General features: G+C 50.8%; 9 protein-coding genes across 9 annotated transcripts; 6 read left to right on the forward strand and 3 right to left on the reverse strand.

Moving 5' to 3' along the window:
* Positions 1–2,493: 2,493 nt before the first annotated feature.
* On the forward strand, positions 2,494–4,326 carry chs3 (putative chitin synthase activator (Chs3); the record flags this gene model as incomplete). Its single annotated transcript, XM_041693075.1, has 1 exon — positions 2,494–4,326. One exon carries the CDS (start codon positions 2,494–2,496, stop codon positions 4,324–4,326), a length of 1,833 nt encoding a protein of 610 aa, XP_041546397.1.
* A 2,301-nt stretch (positions 4,327–6,627) lies between these two features.
* Positions 6,628–8,733, forward strand: AKAW2_60900S (uncharacterized protein; the record flags this gene model as incomplete). Its single annotated transcript, XM_041693076.1, has 1 exon — positions 6,628–8,733. One exon carries the CDS (start codon positions 6,628–6,630, stop codon positions 8,731–8,733), a length of 2,106 nt encoding a protein of 701 aa, XP_041546398.1.
* A 99-nt stretch (positions 8,734–8,832) lies between these two features.
* Positions 8,833–10,365, reverse strand: AKAW2_60901A (uncharacterized protein; the record flags this gene model as incomplete). The annotated part of the gene is made up of 1 exon (XM_041693077.1): positions 8,833–10,365. One exon carries the CDS (start codon positions 10,363–10,365, stop codon positions 8,833–8,835), a length of 1,533 nt encoding a protein of 510 aa, XP_041546399.1.
* A 514-nt stretch (positions 10,366–10,879) lies between these two features.
* On the forward strand, positions 10,880–11,692 carry AKAW2_60902S (HpcH/HpaI aldolase family protein; the record flags this gene model as incomplete). The annotated part of the gene is made up of 1 exon (XM_041693079.1): positions 10,880–11,692. One exon carries the CDS (start codon positions 10,880–10,882, stop codon positions 11,690–11,692), a length of 813 nt encoding a protein of 270 aa, XP_041546400.1.
* A 499-nt stretch (positions 11,693–12,191) lies between these two features.
* Positions 12,192–12,740, reverse strand: AKAW2_60903A (RidA family protein; the record flags this gene model as incomplete). The annotated part of the gene is made up of 3 exons (XM_041693080.1): positions 12,192–12,392; positions 12,471–12,544; positions 12,608–12,740. 3 exons carry the CDS (start codon positions 12,738–12,740, stop codon positions 12,192–12,194), a joined length of 408 nt encoding a protein of 135 aa, XP_041546401.1.
* A 521-nt stretch (positions 12,741–13,261) lies between these two features.
* On the forward strand, positions 13,262–14,637 carry AKAW2_60904S (uncharacterized protein; the record flags this gene model as incomplete). Its single annotated transcript, XM_041693081.1, has 4 exons — positions 13,262–13,507; positions 13,566–13,691; positions 13,747–14,335; positions 14,393–14,637. 4 exons carry the CDS (start codon positions 13,262–13,264, stop codon positions 14,635–14,637), a joined length of 1,206 nt encoding a protein of 401 aa, XP_041546402.1.
* Positions 14,638–15,065: 428 nt separating this feature from the next.
* AKAW2_60905A (SDR family NAD(P)-dependent oxidoreductase) lies at positions 15,066–15,990 on the reverse strand (the record flags this gene model as incomplete). The annotated part of the gene is made up of 3 exons (XM_041693082.1): positions 15,066–15,337; positions 15,418–15,845; positions 15,935–15,990. The coding sequence occupies 3 exons, from the start codon at positions 15,988–15,990 to the stop codon at positions 15,066–15,068; spliced, it is 756 nt and encodes a 251-aa protein (XP_041546403.1).
* Positions 15,991–17,046: 1,056 nt separating this feature from the next.
* AKAW2_60906S (uncharacterized protein) lies at positions 17,047–18,934 on the forward strand (the record flags this gene model as incomplete). Its single annotated transcript, XM_041693083.1, has 3 exons — positions 17,047–17,086; positions 17,141–17,198; positions 17,371–18,934. The coding sequence occupies 3 exons, from the start codon at positions 17,047–17,049 to the stop codon at positions 18,932–18,934; spliced, it is 1,662 nt and encodes a 553-aa protein (XP_041546404.1).
* A 431-nt stretch (positions 18,935–19,365) lies between these two features.
* On the forward strand, positions 19,366–20,637 carry AKAW2_60907S (uncharacterized protein; the record flags this gene model as incomplete). The annotated part of the gene is made up of 4 exons (XM_041693084.1): positions 19,366–19,909; positions 19,974–20,072; positions 20,130–20,239; positions 20,302–20,637. The coding sequence occupies 4 exons, from the start codon at positions 19,366–19,368 to the stop codon at positions 20,635–20,637; spliced, it is 1,089 nt and encodes a 362-aa protein (XP_041546405.1).
* Between the last annotated feature and the right edge of the window lie 311 nt (positions 20,638–20,948).

Below are 20,948 nucleotides of genomic sequence, written 5' to 3' on the forward strand. Positions count from 1 at the left end.
GACTTCACGTATATTCAGAGAATTGAAGTTCTCTATCAAAGGTAAGCTTGGGTATGGCCCAACCTATGCTCCGTCGGAGTCCTTGGCCCTTGCACATAAATGAATGAGCACTTGAATGTTGGTTTCAAGGGTGCCTGACCTGCAATGTCCGAGGCCTAGATAGCATCGTATGGTCTTGAATCATACGTAGATGTCATATTCGGCATGCCGCTTTGACTGTAGCAATATCATGGACTAGGCGCCATGGATAGAAGTAGATAGATGGACCGTACTGCGCATATGTCGATCATACTATTCAAGGTTCTTCCAAGATCGCTGCTAGCAATGCTCAAACTGTCATAATGAGTGTATGAGTGTATGATGTCGCTTGTCCTTATTTTGGAGCGGGCCACATGCTCTACATCAATGATGTGTCCGTGGAGTTCAATGTATATCATTGTTGCATTTCCAGCTACATATGGCCAGGATGCATTCTGGATTCACATTATCTGTATTGATCACCTCAGACAGCCTGAGCTTTATTAATACCAAGCAGTAGGTAACAGACACAACAACAATTTATTTTCCCATTCTTCACGCAGTGATAGGACATGGGGAAAGAGATCTACTATTCAGAATATGTATATACTACGTAGTACTAGGTAGTCAGCAATAAGCAATTACAGAGAGAAACAACACGCGGGGCGGCCAAGACGATCGGAATGCGGGCAAACGATTGCCCATTGCGCCGGAAGCCAATGGGAAGCCCTTATTCTGGACTGTGCGCCGAGACCGCTCCGTTGTGTTGTCTGGGCCGCGCGCACCAATCACCGACTGGCGCCGACGGGGTTCCGATTCTTCCGCCAATATGGGTGATTTTGAAACAATCTGGACGGAGCAGCCTTGTGTGTCTTCCGTGTCCGAAAGGCTACAGGCGGGAAGATGTGAGCTTGGATCGCTGTCACGCCATCTTACTCTACTCGATCTCATTCCATACATAATATGTACGAGAGGGTGTGGGGGATCATCACCCAGGCAGGCATCTTGTATAATAGTCCTCTTATTTCTTGATGACTAGTACCTTCGTAGTGAACCAGCGCAGATCAAAGGATGCCTAAAATTAATTATACTGAGAAGTTGCAGCAGATTGAGATGGAAGAGTCGAGTTGTTGTCGGCTGATTCACAGTGCTTTGTGCAATCCATAGCGGGGATCAGCCATGTAACAGCCGTACCAGTCCGAACGTGCCAACCGACAGACGAGGTAAGAAATATATTAATATAGTTAGCCAGTTCATATGGCCTGAGCCCAGCGTGGCGTAAGGGTCCACCACTCTATGACAGCAATTGGAGGGGTAGTGGTAGAGTAGTTTAGCTTTAACCAGCCACCCCCATTTGATTAGAACCACCATTCAAGTATGGCTACCGGAGTCCCTCATGACCCATGGATCGTGGAATATCGCCCGGGAGCTTGGACACCCGGTGGCCCAAGACATTCGACACATTTTAATTCCTGGAGGAGCCAAACGAACAGCACAGCCGTAGCATGGGATGAATGATTGGATTGGGTTGCCTTGAAAGTGGTAGTGGAAGTAGCGAAAGTGAGACAGTGAGACACGCATGGTACAGACAGCGTAAGCAGGCAGTCGAATTGGGGCTATTTTTGGCGACCCTGTCATTCCCAGTCGGGCTAGTCGGGCCGAGAAGAGTAAGTGTAAGCTGTCTCTTCTTGGCCTCGTGACCGTTAAAAATGATTCAATGATCTTTTTTAGTGCAGGCGTCAACTCAGTTCTACTGGTGGTAGTTAGAGTGAGTAGTCTACTAGTAGTGAGGGAGGATGTATCTAGTAAGTACCGTTTGTTACTAGTCCCATACTCTATACGGAACTAAGCCGGAATTGACTTCTGGGCGCAACTCTCTTCCCGAGCCATTTTCTCTCCTCTTCTGCCCCCCAAGAATAACCCTCCCACTTCTTCGCCAATCCCACTTGGCACTCTTTTCTTCTTACCTTCTTTCATCGGTCTCTCGCTTCGTTTGGGTGACTTTTGGACCTTCGTTTGTCCCCCCCGATATTCCCCAGTCACTCCTCTGTTCTCTGCGTCATGGAATCCAGCAGCTGCATCCCAGCAGGACCCATCGTTTAGCGTTTCCTGCAAGGTAGGCCTATTTTCCCGGTGGACCCCCGAATTTCCCTGAGCTGACCCATCATCCTTCTCCAGCTTTCTCCACATTCCAGCAGCAAAGTCCCCTTGTCCCGCGATCCCTGATCTCCCCTCGTTGCCTTGTCTCTTTCCATTCGTTTGCAGCTCTCGAGATTCGTCACCTCGCTCCAGCGCACATGGCAGGTTTCATATCCCATGCATAGTCCACAGCTTATCGCATAATTTCGGGGCCATTTCAAATCACCTTGACAATCGTCCCCACAATCAAGGATTGTTCTGCGACCACGCTCGGCATATACATTTGTGGGATTTGGCCATCACCGATCGGATCTCAAACACAAAGAATTAGGAACGATGGCGCGCTCTGCCAGCGGCGGCTATCCCCAGCCGCCTTCTTCACCTCCGCCCGTTTATCTTCGTTCTTCTCCTCCCATCCCCCCGGTGCCTCGTGAACCCCGGCGGGACAGCTTCAATCGCTTATACAGCAAGCCTATTCCCAGGAAGTCTCTGACGGATCCGGTGTACATGCCGGAAGATCGCCCCGAAAGCCAACGCTATTCGGTTCCACGGGTCAGAATCCATGGGGAAAGCGATCCGCCAGAGCCGGATTATCATGAGGACGGTATTGAACTGACGCTTCCAACTGATGAATTCGCCCACATATCTCTCTCCGAGCAGCAACAGCAGACTCATGTAAAGACCATCGATGGATCATCTCCACCCCAGGTACCAGAGCATCGGACATACGGGCACACACCCCATAGCAGTGCGTCTTGGTCGGTAGTCGATCCCCACAAAGACAACAGTCTGCCCAACACGAGCACATCTTCGTTGGACCAACAACCTGCCAAAGACAGTCAGACTAGCTCTTCCCGGGACAGTCTCGACAGTGCGACGCAAGCTTCAGAAATTTATGAACCTTTGCACTACCATCATCGACCGTACGAAGCTCCCCAGCCCGCAAACCAGCAATCACCAGCAACTGGCTCATCTGAGAATATACAGAAGCCACGCCCAGCCGCCAATGGTCGTTCTCTTTCAACACACTCGCTCGGGTCCGACTTGGGTGAAAGACGGAGATCTTCTCGGCTCTCGCCATACCTCCACGCCCGTGGATCTTCCCGGGACTCCAGTGCATCTCCCGATGTCCGACCAGTATCTTTCGTTGAACAGCTCAACAGCTGCTATCCGCAACCCGGACCTGCCCCGGTACAGATTGGCAACTCCCATCTGCAATCCGCTGTCGGCAACAACGCATCCTTGTTGAGCCACAAACAGACGTTCGACATGTATCTGGCAAATGTCAAGAAGACCGATGACCCCGCCATCCAGTATGAGTTCGCCATCTTTATGGTGAACGCGATGTTAGAAATGCCTCCCGATGAGGCAGACGGTGCATCTGCAGTGTATGGCCAGAAAGGAAGCGACATCAACCGTGCTAGTCTTCTGCGCGAGTCCAAGTCCATCCTCCAGCGCCTAGCGGATCGCAGCTACCCCTTTGCTCAATACTATCTGGCCGACGGATACGCTTCAGGGTTGTTCAGCAAAGGAAAAGAGGACTATGATCGGGCATTTCCACTGTTCCTGGCAGCCAGTAAACACGGACATGTCGAAGCATGCTACCGAACTGCTTTGTGCTATGAGTTCGGCTGGGGTACCCGAGTTGACGCCGCTCGGGCACAGCAGTTCTACCGACAGGCAGCATCCAAAAACCACCCGGGCGCTATGCTACGTATGGCAAAGGCCTGTCTGGAAGGGGATATGGGGCTAGGAAAACGCTATCGCGAAGGTATCAAGTGGATGAAACGCGCTACCGATTCATCCGACGTCCAGTATAATTCTGCTCCTTACGAGTTGGGATTGATGCACGAAACGGGATACGGCGACGATGTGTTTCCAGACCCTGCTTATGCTGCCCAGCTGTTCACCAAGGCGGCGGACCTAGGCCATATCGAGGCCAGCTATCGCTTGGGTGATGCCTATGAGCATGGCAAACTCGAATGTCCGAGAGATCCTGCTTTATCGATCCATTTCTATACCAACGCTGCGCAGGGTGGCCATCCGCTGGCCATGATGGCACTGTGTGCCTGGTACCTCATTGGGGCAGAGCCGGTGCTGGAAAAGGATGAGTATGAAGCCTACGAATGGGCTAAGCGTGCTGCGGAGGCTGGTAAGACACCTACATAGTAACCCAGGCAATGAGATGCTGACCTTGTCATGCAGGACTCACCAAGGCACAATATGCGGTTGGATACTTCACAGAAACGGGCATTGGCTGCCGGCCAGACCACCTAGCAGCGAATGTCTGGTATGTGCAAGCAGCGGAGCAAGGAGATCTCCGAGCTAAACGCCGAATTGCCGCCATTCGAGCGGCTGTCGACGGGGTCAATCCAGAGAAGGCTAGCGCAGCAGCTGCGGGCACTGGCCGTGGGCAGAAGGAAAAGAAAGGTGCGTATTTTCTCCAACTGTGTCACAGTCTGTCTAATATATGATATAGAAGGGAAATCGAAACGATTTGGTATATTCTAAGCATGACATATCTCCAATAGCCCCGAGGGGGTTCCGCATCTGGCAGCACATTTACCAATCATTTACATTCATGGTCACCATATAATACATTTCAGCGACAACGAGCAGCACGAAGAAGTTTTGGCACATTTTGGCATTTTATCTTGATTATTTTGAGCGATTTATTGATTCACGCGAATCTTGTTTCCCAGCATTACTGGGGTTGGACCTGTACAAATTCTGTATCATTCATAATGATTTGCGGAACATATAATCAACTTTACGATCATCATCATCTCCATATTCACTATATCAGGACCTAAAATCTTCCAATGAAATCGACTGTCATTCCACTATTCATCAACATAGCGCCGTACAATAATATAGAGTATTGTGAGAGCAGTATTGAGCGATAGAGCCATATCCCCTCCCTTAGGCCATTGCATATAACTCCACAGACATCTCAGACTGGCGGTGAATAGTACAATATAAAGTAGGCTGACATGAGTCAGCTCTGCGCCCCTTGGATTGTAATGATGGGACCTTCTGTTCACTTACGTCCACGGATTCCGTGCAATCCGTTGAAGGCTAGTAAGCCTTTGCGAAGAGGAGGGGAGTGGAGTTGAGGTAGTGGGTTTCTTGTCGGTGTTCATCTTCTTGATTGTGTGGATATCAGCCGGATCAGGTATGCTTATGAGCTAACAGTAGGTTGTGTAGGAAATCAGGCCTACCCTGGGAGCTAGGGACTGAAATTGTAATTAAATAAAACAGAAAGTTGATGGTACCGTGGTAGCGGATCGGCCCTTTATGCTCTTTTAGCCCGATCGGGTATTGCTGCGGGTCTTGGCAGTCAGATGATCTCGAATTGTGCCTCTTTCAGCCTTATGGGCAATTTTTTCTTTATCTTATTCGTGCCATGGCGGTCAGGTTCTCTGTCCTTGAAGCACCAATGAGAGATCGCAGTTGTAGATGATGATAGCATGGCGATTTCGTTGATCATGTTGCAAACTGGTGGACTTGATGCTGCTTATTCGGGGTCTTGGCAGTCGAGTGAGGTGAATCAGGGGCAGTCAGCCTTTTGTGGGGACAGAATGCGGAAAATCTCTTTCTAATTTCTATGGCTTCATTCTGGAGATCAAAGGATTCAGAAATGGTTACGAGGCTGATGAGGGTTTTAGTGGGATAGCATCGTACTTGTAGACCAATTCAGTAGGTCTCGCCTGAGTGTGGATTGATGTTCCTTGTTCATACTTTGATTCGTGCTTGCAACGACTGCTTCCCAGTGGGAAATCAAGTCATTCAGCAGCTACTTTTGGTGAATATGAGACATATATCATTATGTGCCATCTTTTTGTTACTGTTGAGGTTGGAAAGCTGTGTTAGGTCACTTTATGACCATGTCACAACCTAAATATATATTCGGTATTACTATACTGCGGTTTCACCAGAATAAACGACAGCTGATAATCAGTGCAATAATACTCTGCCATATCTGATACTCTCTAGCTAACGAGCAGCTGAAAGCCGCAAGCCTACGCAATTACCACATTTCATGTCGGAGGTTTAGCCAGGAGAATCTCGAGGCCACATGGCAGTGCCTTGATAGGGGGAGCACCGACCAATCAGAGAGCCCCAGATAAAGATCGTTATCTGGGGAAGACGGACGATATCAGATAAGAGTCAATAGCCGATCTGCCCGTCATTGATAAGACTAGCTTCCCCCATGATTCTCTTCTCGTTCTTCTCTTTCCTGGACCAGAAATCAGAGTATATGTGAGCAACACCTTCCTCTCCTAGCCGAATGCCATCCAACTGTCACACAGTCCAAGCGTGCCAAGGACAGCCAGCCACCTGTCATCTGCGAACCGAAGGATCGGCAAGACCAATTGCGGGGGTGGGGTAAGACTATGCGCCCCGGATTTGCTCATTTGCTCCGTCGTGCCGTTCCCCTCTTTGCTTTTTCCTCTCCAATTTCTCCCCATGGCGGATGTTATCCACGCCAACGCAGCTATGACTTCCTATCAGCCATTCCAATGTCTGGTTTGCATGCGCCGGTTTACTCGACATGAGAATCTCAAACGACATGCAGCTCTTCATTCCCGTTCCAGAAAAGAGGTCTCTCTACCGTGCGAATTGTGCCAAGCGACCTTTTCGCGTCCGGATTTGCGCCATCGGCATATGAAGAGGAAGCATGCAGAACACGAGCAACGCCGAACCACGAAAAGGTCAAAACAGAGGGACGAGTGCTCTCTACGGCCTCAGAACTCTGGTCCGCACCGTGGCCAGCTGCAGGACGTCGATGAGCTGGAGCTGAATAGGCCTGTGTGGACTGAGCCATCGCAAGTGCAGTATGCAGATGATGCAGGAGGAACTAGCACTGCGTCCAGCGGATCACCCATAGAGAACAGCGATCGTATCCAGCCTACCCCAGGTAACATGGCGCAACATATATCAATGGACGAGTCTGTTTTGCTAGACGCGTTAGATCTGGAGCGTAGCCTGTTACGCGAAACATCATTTACCCAAGCAACAGACCAGTTCGAAAACCAGCCGCAAGCGATATCCACTTCACAGCCTCCTCCGGACATTGACCTGAGCGACCTCAGCTATTCAAAAGATTTCTCGATCATCCCTATCGCGCCCGAGAGTACCCTGCCTCAAAGCAACTGGTTTCCATCTGCCTCACAAATCCGCCAAGGCTGCAACCTCTTCTTCACGCATGTCTCCCACTTCCTCCCCTTCCTCCACCACCCAACATTCAACCCCGGCACCATACCATCCCATCTCCTCCTCGCCATGCTCTCCCTGGCATATCAATACGGCGAAGACCCAGAATGCGATGCCCGCTCCAACACAGGAACCAGCCTCTCCACCCGCTGCTACCTTCTCGCGCGCTCCCTCCTCTCCTCCACCGACAATCCTCACACCACCACCACCACTACCACCATTACCGACTACCTACCTTTAATCCAAACCTACCTCCTCCTCCAAATCTGCGCCATGATGTACCTCTGCGGCTCCGACTCAACACAAGGCCTCCAAATGCACGCCACAATGATATCCCTCGCGCGGTCCACCGGCCTCATGCACCCAATACCCACCGAATCCGCCCACACCTCGGACCTCGACTCCCTCTGGAAAGAATTCATCAAAGCCGAGTCCCACAAACGAACCCTCTTCGCTGTACATCAAATCGACGCCCTATGGTACCAACTCCTCTCCATCCCCCGCGCCATCTCCCACCTCGAAGTCAAACACGACCTTCCCTGTCCAGAAACCCACTGGACCGCTCCCTCCGCTGCCCAATGGGCCCATCTCCAACTCATCTCCCAACAACAACATCACCACCATGCTACCAGTATGCGCTACGACGATGCAGTCCGCCACTTCCTATCCTCCCCAGCCACAGATCCTACATCTCCATCTACATCGACATCCACAATCCCCCCCTTCGACCCCTACGGCGCCATCAACATCACCCACTTCCTCATCTCCAGCGCGCGCGAAATCTCCGGCTGGTCGACAATGACCGGCATGCTAAGTATGGAGCGATTCTCAGCGCTGCGCTCATCGCTCCTATCTCTAGGTGTATTCCTCTCCCCATCACCCACCTCATCCTCTCCATCAACTCTCCCCCCCAAATCCACCACCCACGCCACGGCAACCTGGCAAACCGCCATGATCGAGCTACAGATGTGGTCACCCAGCCACACAGGCGGAATCGTCAAAGCCAGTATTGATACGATGCTCCAGCAGGCGACGGAGCTGGCCCCCTCGGCGTGTGAGTTCCTCTGTGAAGCGGAGACGGCCAAGGCGTTCCAGTCCCATGTGGATTGGTTTCTGGTATATCTGGAGGAGGAGGGGAATGTGCAGGGTGAGGCGCCGTGGGTGACGTTGTATGCCTATAAGGCTTTTTTGGTCGCGTGGCAGTTGGTGAGAGGGGGGGTGCCTGGAGCGATGGGAGTGGTGGGGGTTGGGGATGGGGATGTGGAGGGGGCGGTGCGTTGGGCGAGGAGGGTATTTGGTTGGAGGGAGAGGTGGGTTATTGGGAGGGTGGTGATGGGGTGTTTGGCGGGGTTGGCATAGTATTTATCAATAGCTAGATATGAGAACGTCTATGTATGAATGTAACTACCAGTGACTACTAGTTTGTCTGATTAACACAGAGTTATACCTTGCTATATATCAATACATCTCGTATCGCCACCGCAGCTGCACCATCTCCTCTGTAACTCCTCCTTTGACTACCTTGCCGATCAGATCTGGGTCACCGGAATCCAGGTATGTGTTCTCGCGACGGACCAGCCACCGATACACCGTGACCGTAGCAGCCAGGAGGAAGGCCGAACCCATGAGCGTTCCAAAGGCAGCATAGAAATGCGGACCATCGTAATATAGATACGACGCCCATATGTTCGAGGTACAGCCGATAGAGTTCACCAGGGCGGAGGCGGCAGCGCGTTTAGACACCGGACGGGCCATATGCAGGTTGATAGTTTTGTAGAGAAGAAGCTGCGGACCGACAGAGGCAAACGGGAGGATCATCATTGCAAAGTACCGTGCGCCGATGTTGAGGGTGGACATGAGGATGATGTACATGACGACGGAGATGGAAATGCAGGCCATGATGAGTGGGTAGATGGTGTTGTAGCGATCGGAGTAGAACATGAGGCCGTAGTAGACTATGCCCGCAAGGACGTAGGGCGGTGCGGTGAGGAGGAGACTGATGGTATCAGAGGAGAATCCGAGGGAGCCGACTAAGGTGGGGAAGTAATTGGCGATGGAGCCTTGGCATTGGGAGAGCATGTTGCAGAAGATCATCAGAACGAGTTTGGGGTCGGAGAGGGCTTTCAGGAATCCGCGAAGGATGGGTTCGTTTTCGGAGCCTTCGGCGGCTCCGGCTTCGGATTCGATGCGCCATACGGCCAGGTCCCGCTCGATTGGGGAGAGGATGCGACTGTTGTGTGGAAATCCGGGCATGATTAAAGCGCAGATTATGCCGATGCCGACTGTGGCGCTGCCCTCGATGATGAAGAGCCATTGCCAGCCGGCGATGTTGTGGACACCGTCTAGTTGGAGGATGGCTGCGGCGAAGAGTCCTCCGAAGGCGTTGCCGACTTGTTGGGCGATGTAGAGACCGGCGATGCGCTTGCCAAGTTCCGCTTTGGTGTACCAGGCTGAGAGGTAGTAGATTGCTCCGGGGAAGAAGACGGCTTCGGCAATGCCGAGGATGGCGCGCACGGCGAGTAGTTGGCCGTAGTTGTGAACAGCTGCGGTTGCAGCTGAGATGCAGCCCCATATAGTGACCGCAAGACAGATGTACATGCCCGGTCGGGCGATTCTGGTGATGAGGAGGTTGCTGGGGATTTGGAAGGGCAGATATCCAACAAATAGAATTGAGACGGCCGTGGCAAACTGGTCTGTTGACATGTGGAGATCTTCCATGATGCCCTGCAGCTTGGCTGAAGCAAGGTTCTGACGATCGATGTAGTTCAGAATATACAAGAGGCCAACCGTAGGCAGAACCATGAGGTCCACCTTGCGGATGATTCTCCGATTGAGGCGTCGGCGCTCATCTTCGCTAAGGCTGCGTAGGGACTCTGGCATGCGCTCGTACGCATCGCCAACAACATCATTGACCTGCCCTTCTGCAGAGGAAATATTGCCCTCCGACTTGATGGACGAGGGGCGTTTCTTGAGATCCATTGATTTATCCATGACAGCAGGAGTGGGGGCTTGAAAAGGACCTGCGAGCTGTTGCTCCAGGGGAGACTGGCCAAGATATTAAGGAGCGTCAAAGGTGTATATCATGTTATTCTGATTGGATAGGCCGGTGCTATCCATGAAATCTGGGTAATGCCGACCGGCTATTGATGTGGAGTGTGTTACGAACCGTGGTGAGTCACTGATTCGCTGGTAATCAAGCGCCGGGTAGATAAGGAGGGAGGAGCGCACTAACCTTATCTTTTATCCTCCACATGAAGACAGTCCAGTCCATGTGTGACAAGCCTTTGCTGGAGGAGTGGAGGAGGAAGAGGAGTTGAGATGGATCGGCGGAGCTCCTCCCGGAGCGCTAAACACTCCTCCCGTTCAACTCCCTCCCCGCATGGGCGAACTTCCCTGAACACGACCAATATCCCTGTAGTAGGCCAACTACTTAACTGACAATGTCGACGAGTTCAGTAAGAGTCATCATTGCCTATCTCAGAATCCTCCTGATACCACCGTCACGATGACTTACACGAAGACCTACCCCACTCCTCTCACAACCGAGATTTCCAACCCTCGGCTGCGGCTTCTGAACAAGATCAAAGCCGGAGAATACCCGTTAATGACTTTCATGGCCCTTCCTTCCGTGCGCATGGCTCAGATTGTCGCTCTGACCGGGGTTGACGGTATCATCATTGATTGCGAACATGGCCATATCTCCGACGACGCCATGCACAACTCTGTCGCAGCCATCTCCTCCCTGGGTGTATCCCCCATCATCCGCATTCGCGGTCCCACTCATGACATTGTCAAGCGTGCGCTCGATACGGGTGCCCACGGCATCATGGTTCCCCAAATAAACACCGTCGAAGAGGCGCAACAAGTGGTGGCATCTGCCAAATTCCCGCCACAGGGATTGCGGGGCCAAGGGTCCGCCTTTCCTGCCATTGGCCATGGTCTGACTACCCCCGAGTATATGAAGTCAGCCAACGAGACTATCATCACCATGATTCAGATTGAGACCCGTGCTGGTGTGGAGAATGTCGACGCAATCTGTGCCGTTCCAGGGGTGGATCTTGTCTTCATCGGACCCAATGACTTGGCACAGTCTCTCCTCGGATACGTGCCTGCACGGGGAGATGAACCGGAGTTTGTTGCTGCAGTTGAGAAGATTGTTGCGGCGGCGAGGAAGCATGGCAAGTGGGCAGGGAGAATGGTCAACAATGGGAGTTTGGCAAAGGAGGCTAGAAAGACATATGACACGGTCGCTATCACGGGCGACACCAAAGCGATTCAAAATTGGTATATGGCAGAGTTTGAGGTAGCAAGGTCATGAACAGAGTGGACTGTATAGAATAGAAAACATTGTCATTTAGCTGGACTAGAAGAATGAGCGTATTGCCTCGTATCGAAGACTCTTCTACTGTAGCATGGCTAAGGACATGTACTGCTTATATCCATGACCAAATAGAGATAGAATTGACGAATCTCAGTGAGCTGATAATGAAGTAGGTGGAAAAATGGAGGAAGGGATAAAGTGAAGCATGAGAGGGAGAGGGAAGAAGAGAAGGAGGGGGAAGACCAACCACGCAATCACCTGACAGAAGTGTCATCTCTCATGCTTTCCTGCTCAAATTCGCATCATGAACGACTAGCTCACAAGCTAGATTTCTACAACATATACACCATCACTGGAAATCTTATGCCAATTCCCACTGCTAGACATGAAAGTTTACTACTGAGTCAAGTGTTTCGCGGAGTAAAAAGTTTCTATTTAGAATGTTATGGGAATTTATTTTTGTGCATTAACGACCCTCTAATACCAACCCAATGACTCACGCCTGCGCGATACATTCAATCTCAATGACCGTTCCATCACCCGGAGGGACCGCCTGGAGACATGACCGAGAAGGCATTGGCTTGGGCAGGAAATCGATATACACCTCATTCATGGCAGCAAAGTCCTTCATGTCTGCCAGGTAGACGTTGTACTTGACTACTTGCTCGAGCGATGAGCCGGACAGCTCAAGAACCTCCTTCAGGTTTTGGAGTACAGTTCGCTGTTCAGCTGGTTAGATGGCCGGATGCTGTACGCTGGGTGGGGGCATGCTTACTGTGGCTTGCTTGATCTCTCCAGTGGCTGTTTGACCGGCGCAGAAGACGAGTCCGGGAACCTTGACTGCAGGGCCTGCAAATACAGAGTCAGTCAATTCCCCATTTTGTGAGAGGCATGTTAGGAAGGACTACTCACAGTTGTGAGGCTTGGGAGGGAACTTCTCGCTCGAGATAAGTTGGCGCGCCATCGTGATTGGATGAGTTTGAATGGTAATCTTCGACACTCTGAGATTAGAGCTTGTGATCTGAAAGGGGGATGCCAATGACATTGAACCCCCCTTTAAATGGCCTCTTTGCCTGTCATCTGTTGCGACATTTCTCGTGGATGGCGATGCCAAGCCTGCACTGCGGAGGCTGTGGGAGGAGCTCCTCCCTTATCGTTATCACGGTTATACCTGACTTGCTGGGTTGATCGGCACGAACTAACCACCTTCGGCGATCCGAGAGCAACCCTATCGGACACGCTATGATAACGACGCCATCGAGGGAGGAGGCTTGGTTAGGAGGAAGAACGCGAGGTCGATAAGCATCCGTCATACCATTGCTTCATCTGTTACTGCTCCAGAGGCAGTACTGTACGCATTCCGTGGGCTCCTCTGCCAGAAGAGCTCCCCTGAACTGTATCACATGGCTTGGGTAATCTGGGCATGGCGGACGCCGAGATAGTCTCAATCTAGACGTGTATATAATCAGACTTCAATTCGAAGTAGAAGAGATAGCAAATAGCCATATCACAGTCACTGCATATCATTGATCAAACAATATAAATCTTCCTTGTTCAAAAACCATCATGGCGCCCACAGCTCCATTCAACCCTCCTTCAGCTGACCTGCCCGGGAAGCCATCTGTGCCAGAATGGGTTCCCCCTCCGGTAACAAAGGAGAAGCACAACTTTGCTCAGCTCAAGTCAATTGATCTTTCGCTGCTCGACTCAGAGGACCCAGCAGTAGTAGATCATCTGATCCAACAGGTCAAGATCGCCATCCGTGATGATGGTTTCCTCTTCCTTGAGAACTACGGCGTTTCCTTGGAGCAGGTAGGTGGAAGCCCTCAAGAGTGACAATGGTACACTTACTAATAGGTCTTGTCTGCAGCTCCACCGCCAATTCGCCCTTGCACAGTATCTCTACAACAACATCAGCGAGGAAGACAAACAGCGCCTCCTGTTCCACCCCGATACAGGTCTCTGGTCTGGATACAAGCACCCGTACGGATTCAAGGTAAGACACCACTCCCACCTTCTCCAATGCTATAGAAACTAACCTCAACATACAGCGCAACCGTGGCCCCGCCGACGGAATCGAGCAATTCAACTGGTACAAGCAGGACTGGGAGGACATCAACCGAGTCCCCACATGCCTGCATCCATTCATGGATGAGATCGAGGCTTTCTGCAACTACCTGACGCAGTCGGTCAACCGACGCCTCCTTACCCTCTTCTCCCGTGTTCTTGAGCTACCCGACGACTACCTCTGGAACAACGTCCAGTCTCATGGCAGCCCAACCGGAGAAGGCTACTTCCGACACGCCCTCTTCCGACCAGTGCAGAAACAAACTGAGGAGGCCTCGAAGGGTCTCCGTATGCACGGACACACCGACTTTGGCTTGACCACGCTGTTGTTCTCCGTCCCCATCTCTTGTCTTCAGATCTGGGGCCGTGATGAACAATGGTATTATGTGCCATACAAGCCCGGTGCGCTGGTCATTAACATTGGGGATACTTTGGAGATTGTGTCGGGAGGACACTTCAAGGCGACTCGCCATCGCGTGTATAAGCCACCAGTGGATCAGTTGAATGAGGAGCGACTGTCGTTGGTACTGTTCAACAGTTCGGTTGGTGATTTGAGAATGGCGCCTGCATATGGTAAGTGTGCTTGATTTTGAGATGCAGAAGGGATTATTTTATGCTAATAACTGCTAGACTCCCCTCTTATCCAACGGGAAGGATGTGTTGAGGAGCAAGGCGTCTACAAGGAGTTCCGTCGACTCACATCGCAGGGCCAATTGGTCCCAACGAACCGTGAATGGCGCGAGATCCAGATTGCCACTGTCACAGATCCAACGGATACTGTGCGCAATCGACTTGGAGCTGACCAGGTGCTTATTGATGGAAAGATTATGCATCAGCGAGAGTACATGGGGGTCAAGGTTGTTCTGCCTGTTTGATGGGTCAGCAGATTGTGTGGTGGCTGAGATGTAGAATGACTGTATGCAACGTATTTTATTCCAGAATTTATCATTCAATATTATTTTCGATTCGAGTCTCAAGATTTCTGAGGGTACAAGTAAACAGTGATATGTGCGATCGTCTAAACCCCCATAGCGAGAAATGTATCTGCAATTTAAAACATTCATGCTTACACTCCTCCGCACTGTCACTTCAATTTCTTTTCAAATCGGGACTCTATCCCTCCCATATCACTCTTCATCATAAAGTCAATCGCCCCCATCCGCGCACCCTTGATACATCGAGCTTACTCCAATCAGGAAACCAACATGTACAACACCAGAAACAGCTAATAGCCACAATCATCATCACTCTACTGCATGACTATATATCTTAACTGCCACACTACTCAGGAAAATGCTAATCATCACCTCAGCCCTCCAGCCAACAATAGGCTCTGCCCTGTCATATACCCGGTCGTAACTAGCATCAAAACCACATTCGCCGTCTCCTCTGGCGTCCCCAACCTCCCCAGCGGAATCCCCTTTACCACCTCCGGCACTGCCGCAGCATTCGGGATCATCCCCGTGTCCCCAATCATAGCAGGAGCGACATCATTTACACTGATATTGTACTCAGCCAATCTGGTAGCAAGGTTTCTCATCATGCCGGTGAGACCGCCCTTGGAGGCTGCGTAATCTAGATAGCAATTTCAAGTAATCAGTAATATACTCTTTTGCTATGCGTGCAGGTTATATATGACAAGGGAGATAACTCACGACACCCATTAATCCCACCCCCATAAGCCGCAATAGACGACATAAAAACAATGCGTCCCCAGCGCTGTGCCTTCATGTGCTCGACCACGCCCTTGACTAGGATGAACGACGCGCGGAGATTAGTGGTTATCATGTCGTCAAAGTCAGAGATATCGATGTCCCAGATATTTGTAATTCGCTTGCCGGTCCCGGCGTTGGAGATGAGAATGTCAGGGCTGTGGCCATCATGTTGGGCGATGATTTGGTCGAATAATGAGGTAATGTCGGTAGCTGAGCGGAGGTCGACTTGGTGGATGGAGATGCGGAGATCGGGATGGCGGGTTTGCAGATCTCCGTGGAGAGATTGTATCGCAGCGACATTGGTGGAGTATGTGAGGGCTAGGTGGACGCCATTTTCGGCGAGTTTGTGGGCGCAGGCGGAACCGATACTGAATTGAGGAGTCTGTTAGTCCTAGTGCTTCAATCTTGGGGCTAAGTGAGGGACAAGGTTCCATGGGAATTACGAGAGAAAACTGACCCTCCTGAAGCGCCGGTGACTAGGGCTAGTCGACCTCGGATGTCGTTTGCGGACATTGTTTAGATTGGCTGGTTACCAGTACTGGTTGGTATATATCCTGATATCTTAGATTCAGGATAGCAATCAAGTATTTCCTTTCAGGGAGAAGTTCGGAGTGGCCAGTGGTGCATTATCAAGAGCCAGATAGCAGAATACCCGAGCTTATAGTATCTCGGAGCTCCTCCGGGACCCACATGGAGCTCCTCCTCGCCCAGTAAGTTGTCTGTAGGGCCGCATGAATAGGTCTTGGCCCCTGAAATGGAATGTAAAGAAGTATTTCGAGTTGGGCAAGAAATCGTTTCTAAAGGTTTAGCGTTGTATCTGAAATTGAAAGAGTACGGTGATGTCATGTCGTCGTAGTAAAACATCCAAGCCTCGGGGATAATACTTTGCAATGATTGGGTAACTGTAGCCAGGATCACGCTGCAAAGAGCATTCCTCTATCTCTTCCTTATCTTCGTTATGACTCATTGTAAAATTTCCCCATTCTAGCATATGAATTCTGATTTGGCAGGTTCCTTGAATGGTATAGTGACTCATGCAATCAACAGATAATATGTTGCAGCCTATAACACTGAAGTCGTGCCCACGGCGACTAATTATGTGTCGATGTACCTGTCATGACTTGGCAGGGATCTGTGTGTGGTTGGCAACATTTCTGTACTCAGGGACCCTCTAATGATATGATTAGAACTCTTTTCCTTTCTGTCCTCCTTTCTGGACCTACCCAGCTGTTGTAAGCGTGATATTGTCCCACTTACCATGGGGTTGCCTACCTTACAAGTGCATTATCGCTACTTCTTCGAATGGTATTGCCCAAACAGGATGAGTGCGGCTACAGAAAGGATTTAATTGACGAACATGCTCTTTCAATTACCGGCTCTTTAGACTAGCCGGAGTCAGCCATTCAGCGCATTAGACTAAGTGGGAGACATATTGCTTGAATGTTAGTGCTTACGGTGAAGTGGAGAGGCGGATAATAATGCCACGCCCTTGGTTTGTGTGACTCACATTTATATTTCTCATCGTCGTGCTGTCCCCTTCATCAATTTGGCCCACCTCAACTATGAGCCATGGATCGTTTGCCACCAGAGCTGAAGCTACATGTGGCAGGTGCAGTAAGACTGCTACTACCCTCTCTTGGGAATTTCCTAACTCGGCGTCTAGGTGGGCGACGTGTCGCGGGAAGCTCTGCGAGCCTTATCACAGGTCAACCGTCAGTGGAGTCAGATCGTCGCGCCCATTCTCTATAAGAATATTACACTACCGTTACGATCCCTTAAGTCCCAGAATCGCATTCTCCAACTTCTAGACGTCAGCCGCATCTTACCGCATGTTAAGAAATTGACACTCCTTGCTAGAAGCTACTCCACTAACCTACCGGTCCCGGACGAAAGCATAGGCGATTATCTCGAACAAACTCTCCCTGAAGATATCGATGTCTCACTACTGTGTCAATTTGTAGGTGATTGGACCCCGACCATTGCCCTGGTGAAGCGGTTGCCCTGTCTGCAGCAGCTGACCATCCTGGCTTTCGCACGTTATGCTGAGCTTCTGGATGTCGTCGCGGAGGTGCATCCATCCTGTCGTGTGTCTATATTCACGCTTAGTCGGTTTTCTCCGAGGTGGATTCTCTATTGGTCCGAATGGCTTCGTTCTCCCGTGCTATATGCGGTCACAGTCATATGCCATGATGAAAGACATATGAGAACCTTTAGGGAGGATCCTGATCGTGCTCTGTGGGACCTTCTCCATCAAGCACGACAGATCAAGTATTTATCGCTGCAGATTAGTGTCAAGCCCTTTGACTGGATAATCTCAGAATCTACAAGATGGTCCCCGTCCCAGCTGTCAGAGAGCGAAATCAACGAGGCTCCGCGTGCGAAGCTGGAGACGCTTTCGCTACCCTTGATCACGAAAATGACTGCGTCACAGCTGCAAAGGTGGTCCCAGATGACTGATCTGGCATATCTCACCGAGTGGGCGGCGGGTACCATCGAGGAAATGACTACCTTGACGGCCATCACTGAGCTGCAGCCTTTCCGGGCATTGAAGCGGTTAACGCTTAGACTTGACCAACCAAAAGACTCTCCATGCTGGCCAAGGGCAGTCAAGAGGATGTTTCGCTCACTCCCACCATTGAATTACCTCTATCTTCTGGGAAGATATAACCCAGCGATACTTCCCACCGCTATTCTGAAACGACACGGCCCAACTCTGACCGAGTTGAAGTTGTACTACAAGCGGTCACAGTTTCAACAAATTAACGAGGCGCGTCCGCTCTCACTTAGAAAACAGAGTGCTCCCACGTTCCCTCCAGCCGTCATTACCAACATTGCAGCCTGCTGCCCTGCTCTGCAGACGCTGTGTATCTGCGTGCAGCGATATCGAGGCCACCCGATCGAGGCGCAAACATACGACGCTCTGGCGAAGTTCCCGGTCTTACAGAAGTTGGATCTCGTCCTCAACTGCGTGGCAGCAAGCAAGGCCGACGGGACGCCGTCTCCGCCGCGGGAGCTGACCGCGTACGAACAAGAACTCTTCCCATACCGCTTCGGCCAGATCTCCAAATGGACCATCCGGGACAGCATGATCAACTCGGCCATTGATGAATCGCTGGTCAAGGCAATCTTCAATCGCATTCTAATGGGCCAACAGGGTCGCTCTTTGCAGCTGCTCCGCTTACATCCGCACCTTGGCAAGTTCGAGCCCTGGATGAGCACGGACACGCGCAACCGTCTACCAGTTAGTGCAGGGGAGATGATTAAGGAATTGGCGGGGGCGTGGCAGGTCGACTGGCCCAGATATGGTAAACCGCAGTTGGAAAACCGGTTTAGACCCAGTCGTGATCAAGAAGCTGTAACAATACCCAAAGATGGCGAGATCTTCGAGTCAATCTGGCCGTCAACTCGGGAACCCAAGACATGGCCCCTGGAATGGTGTAGCTGGCCTTTGCAGTAGACTATGTTGGTCAATGGGACTTTCAATCAGACCATACTGGTAGGCTGTTGCTCTATCTATAGAAAAAGGCATACGGTCAGAAGTTGGCTCAGACAGCCTAGGTAAAAATGCGTGCGTGACAGGATGTCGCAGATCTTTCCTAGCTGGGAGGGTCGACTTAACCACGGCAAGCCTCGTGGCCTCGGAGAACGCTGAAATGTACTAATTCGCTTTGTTCGAATGAGACGACATTCCAGTCCTTATGTATAGTCCAGCCTCAGTCAGAGAAGGTGACACCTGATGTTGTGAAAGCAAAGCTCATCGTAGAGTTACTTTGCTGCTAGGCTAAAGATGGGTGATTAATGAGTACGGAAGGCAGGCACAGTAGGGCGCGGTCCGCTGCAGGGGCTGACATTCTGTAAACACACGCACACACGCACACACATGTTAAGATGAAGTCACCATGTCCGCGTTTCTTATGTTGTTCCTGGCGTGTAACATCGTCGGGCTTTCCCAATGTTTATCGTCCGAAGTTCATCTCCGCTGAACTATCTACTGCTGCATCGGCAGGGCTGATCTGCCAAGGCGAAAGGGGTACGCGATTCCGACTTGTCCGACCTCTCGGAACGCCAGCACGCGACAAAGCCTCCAACGTGTGGCTAGCGATAGACGAATCTAGACCTGATGCTGAGTACATTATCAAGCTACCGCCTGGAGACAACAACGACAGTCCGTGGTCCAATACTGCTCTCGCTGCTTTAAAGCATGAATTGGAGATGCAAAGACTGTTTGCAAAGGATCCTATGATTCGCAGACTCGTGGATTACGTTCCTGAGTCGGAGCCTGTTGGACCGATGATGGTTCTTGAAGCATTTACGGACTCGCTCTGGGATGCTCGAAATGCCAGGCCGTTTACTGCGAAGGAAATCAAGTGGATTATGAAGGGGGTACTCCTTGGTATTTATACGGTCCATATGAGAGGACTGGTTTATACAGGTAAGACTGAATGTCAGATAAACTCCCAAAATTGGTTACCAAGCTAAGCATGGTCTGTACTCAGATCTGAAGATGGAGAACGTTGTACTTGGAGGGTTCGATTCCTCCAAGCCAAGTGAGAATTTTCGTGATCTGATCGTTAGACTGGCAGATTGCGGTTCTAGTACGTGGCATTTCTTCTTCCTGTATCCTTGCCCAGCAAATCTCACATATTTTATAGTTAGCAAACCATCTACCAGAGAGATCACTTCCCTCACATATCGAAGTCCCGAGGTCCACTTCGGGAAATCTTGGACTTCGAGCACAGATGTGTGGTCCTGGGGGATAATAGTTAGTGAATTGTTTTTCGAATGTCTTTCTCGCGGTGCGCTCTCTAACGATATCATCTACAGTTAGCCCAATTGTTCCAGGCCCAGGTGGACTTCAGATCAGCGGGAATTTACGATTCAATTCAATCTAAAAGTCTCGAGGAGAAGCGAGATACCATTCGGGGTCAGCTTGCAATTGACTTTGACTTGTCATCGCTGCCATTCTATGCTGAGGACAAACAATGCGCCCGGATCTTGCCTACCCCACAACCAGAAAGGGCATACATGTGGGCGAACAACATGGTTGAGAAAGGTGTTCCGGGTAATGATATCCATTTTTTGGTGGAGGTTCTACCACCAGATCCAAACGCACGCCTTACGGTGCGTGAGATCCTCGAAAGTGGATATCTGGACGGCTAAGTGGGATTAAGTTCTGTTTTCACCATGCATCGCCGGCGCCAAGTCGGAATTATTGAAGCGCCCGCGAAGTCTTCCTTACGGATCTTGAGGTCTCTACATGAGCAGCTGACTAGTCGGGGACGTATGTAAAATCAAAAACGCTTCAGACCTGATTACTGGAAACAATCACTGTATTGTAAAAGTTCAAAAACAAAATAATACATACAACAGAAGGGATTCGCTGGTGGTCACCCACCCAACTACTAACCTCCCGGCGTGTGGCTTGAGTACGGCTGAGCGGACGGGAAGCCCTATTTTCCACACCCTATGGT

This window comes from Aspergillus luchuensis, chromosome 6, assembly GCF_016861625.1.
Source record: "Aspergillus luchuensis IFO 4308 DNA, chromosome 6, nearly complete sequence".
In the NCBI taxonomy this organism is placed as follows: Eukaryota; Fungi; Ascomycota; class Eurotiomycetes; order Eurotiales; family Aspergillaceae; genus Aspergillus; species Aspergillus luchuensis.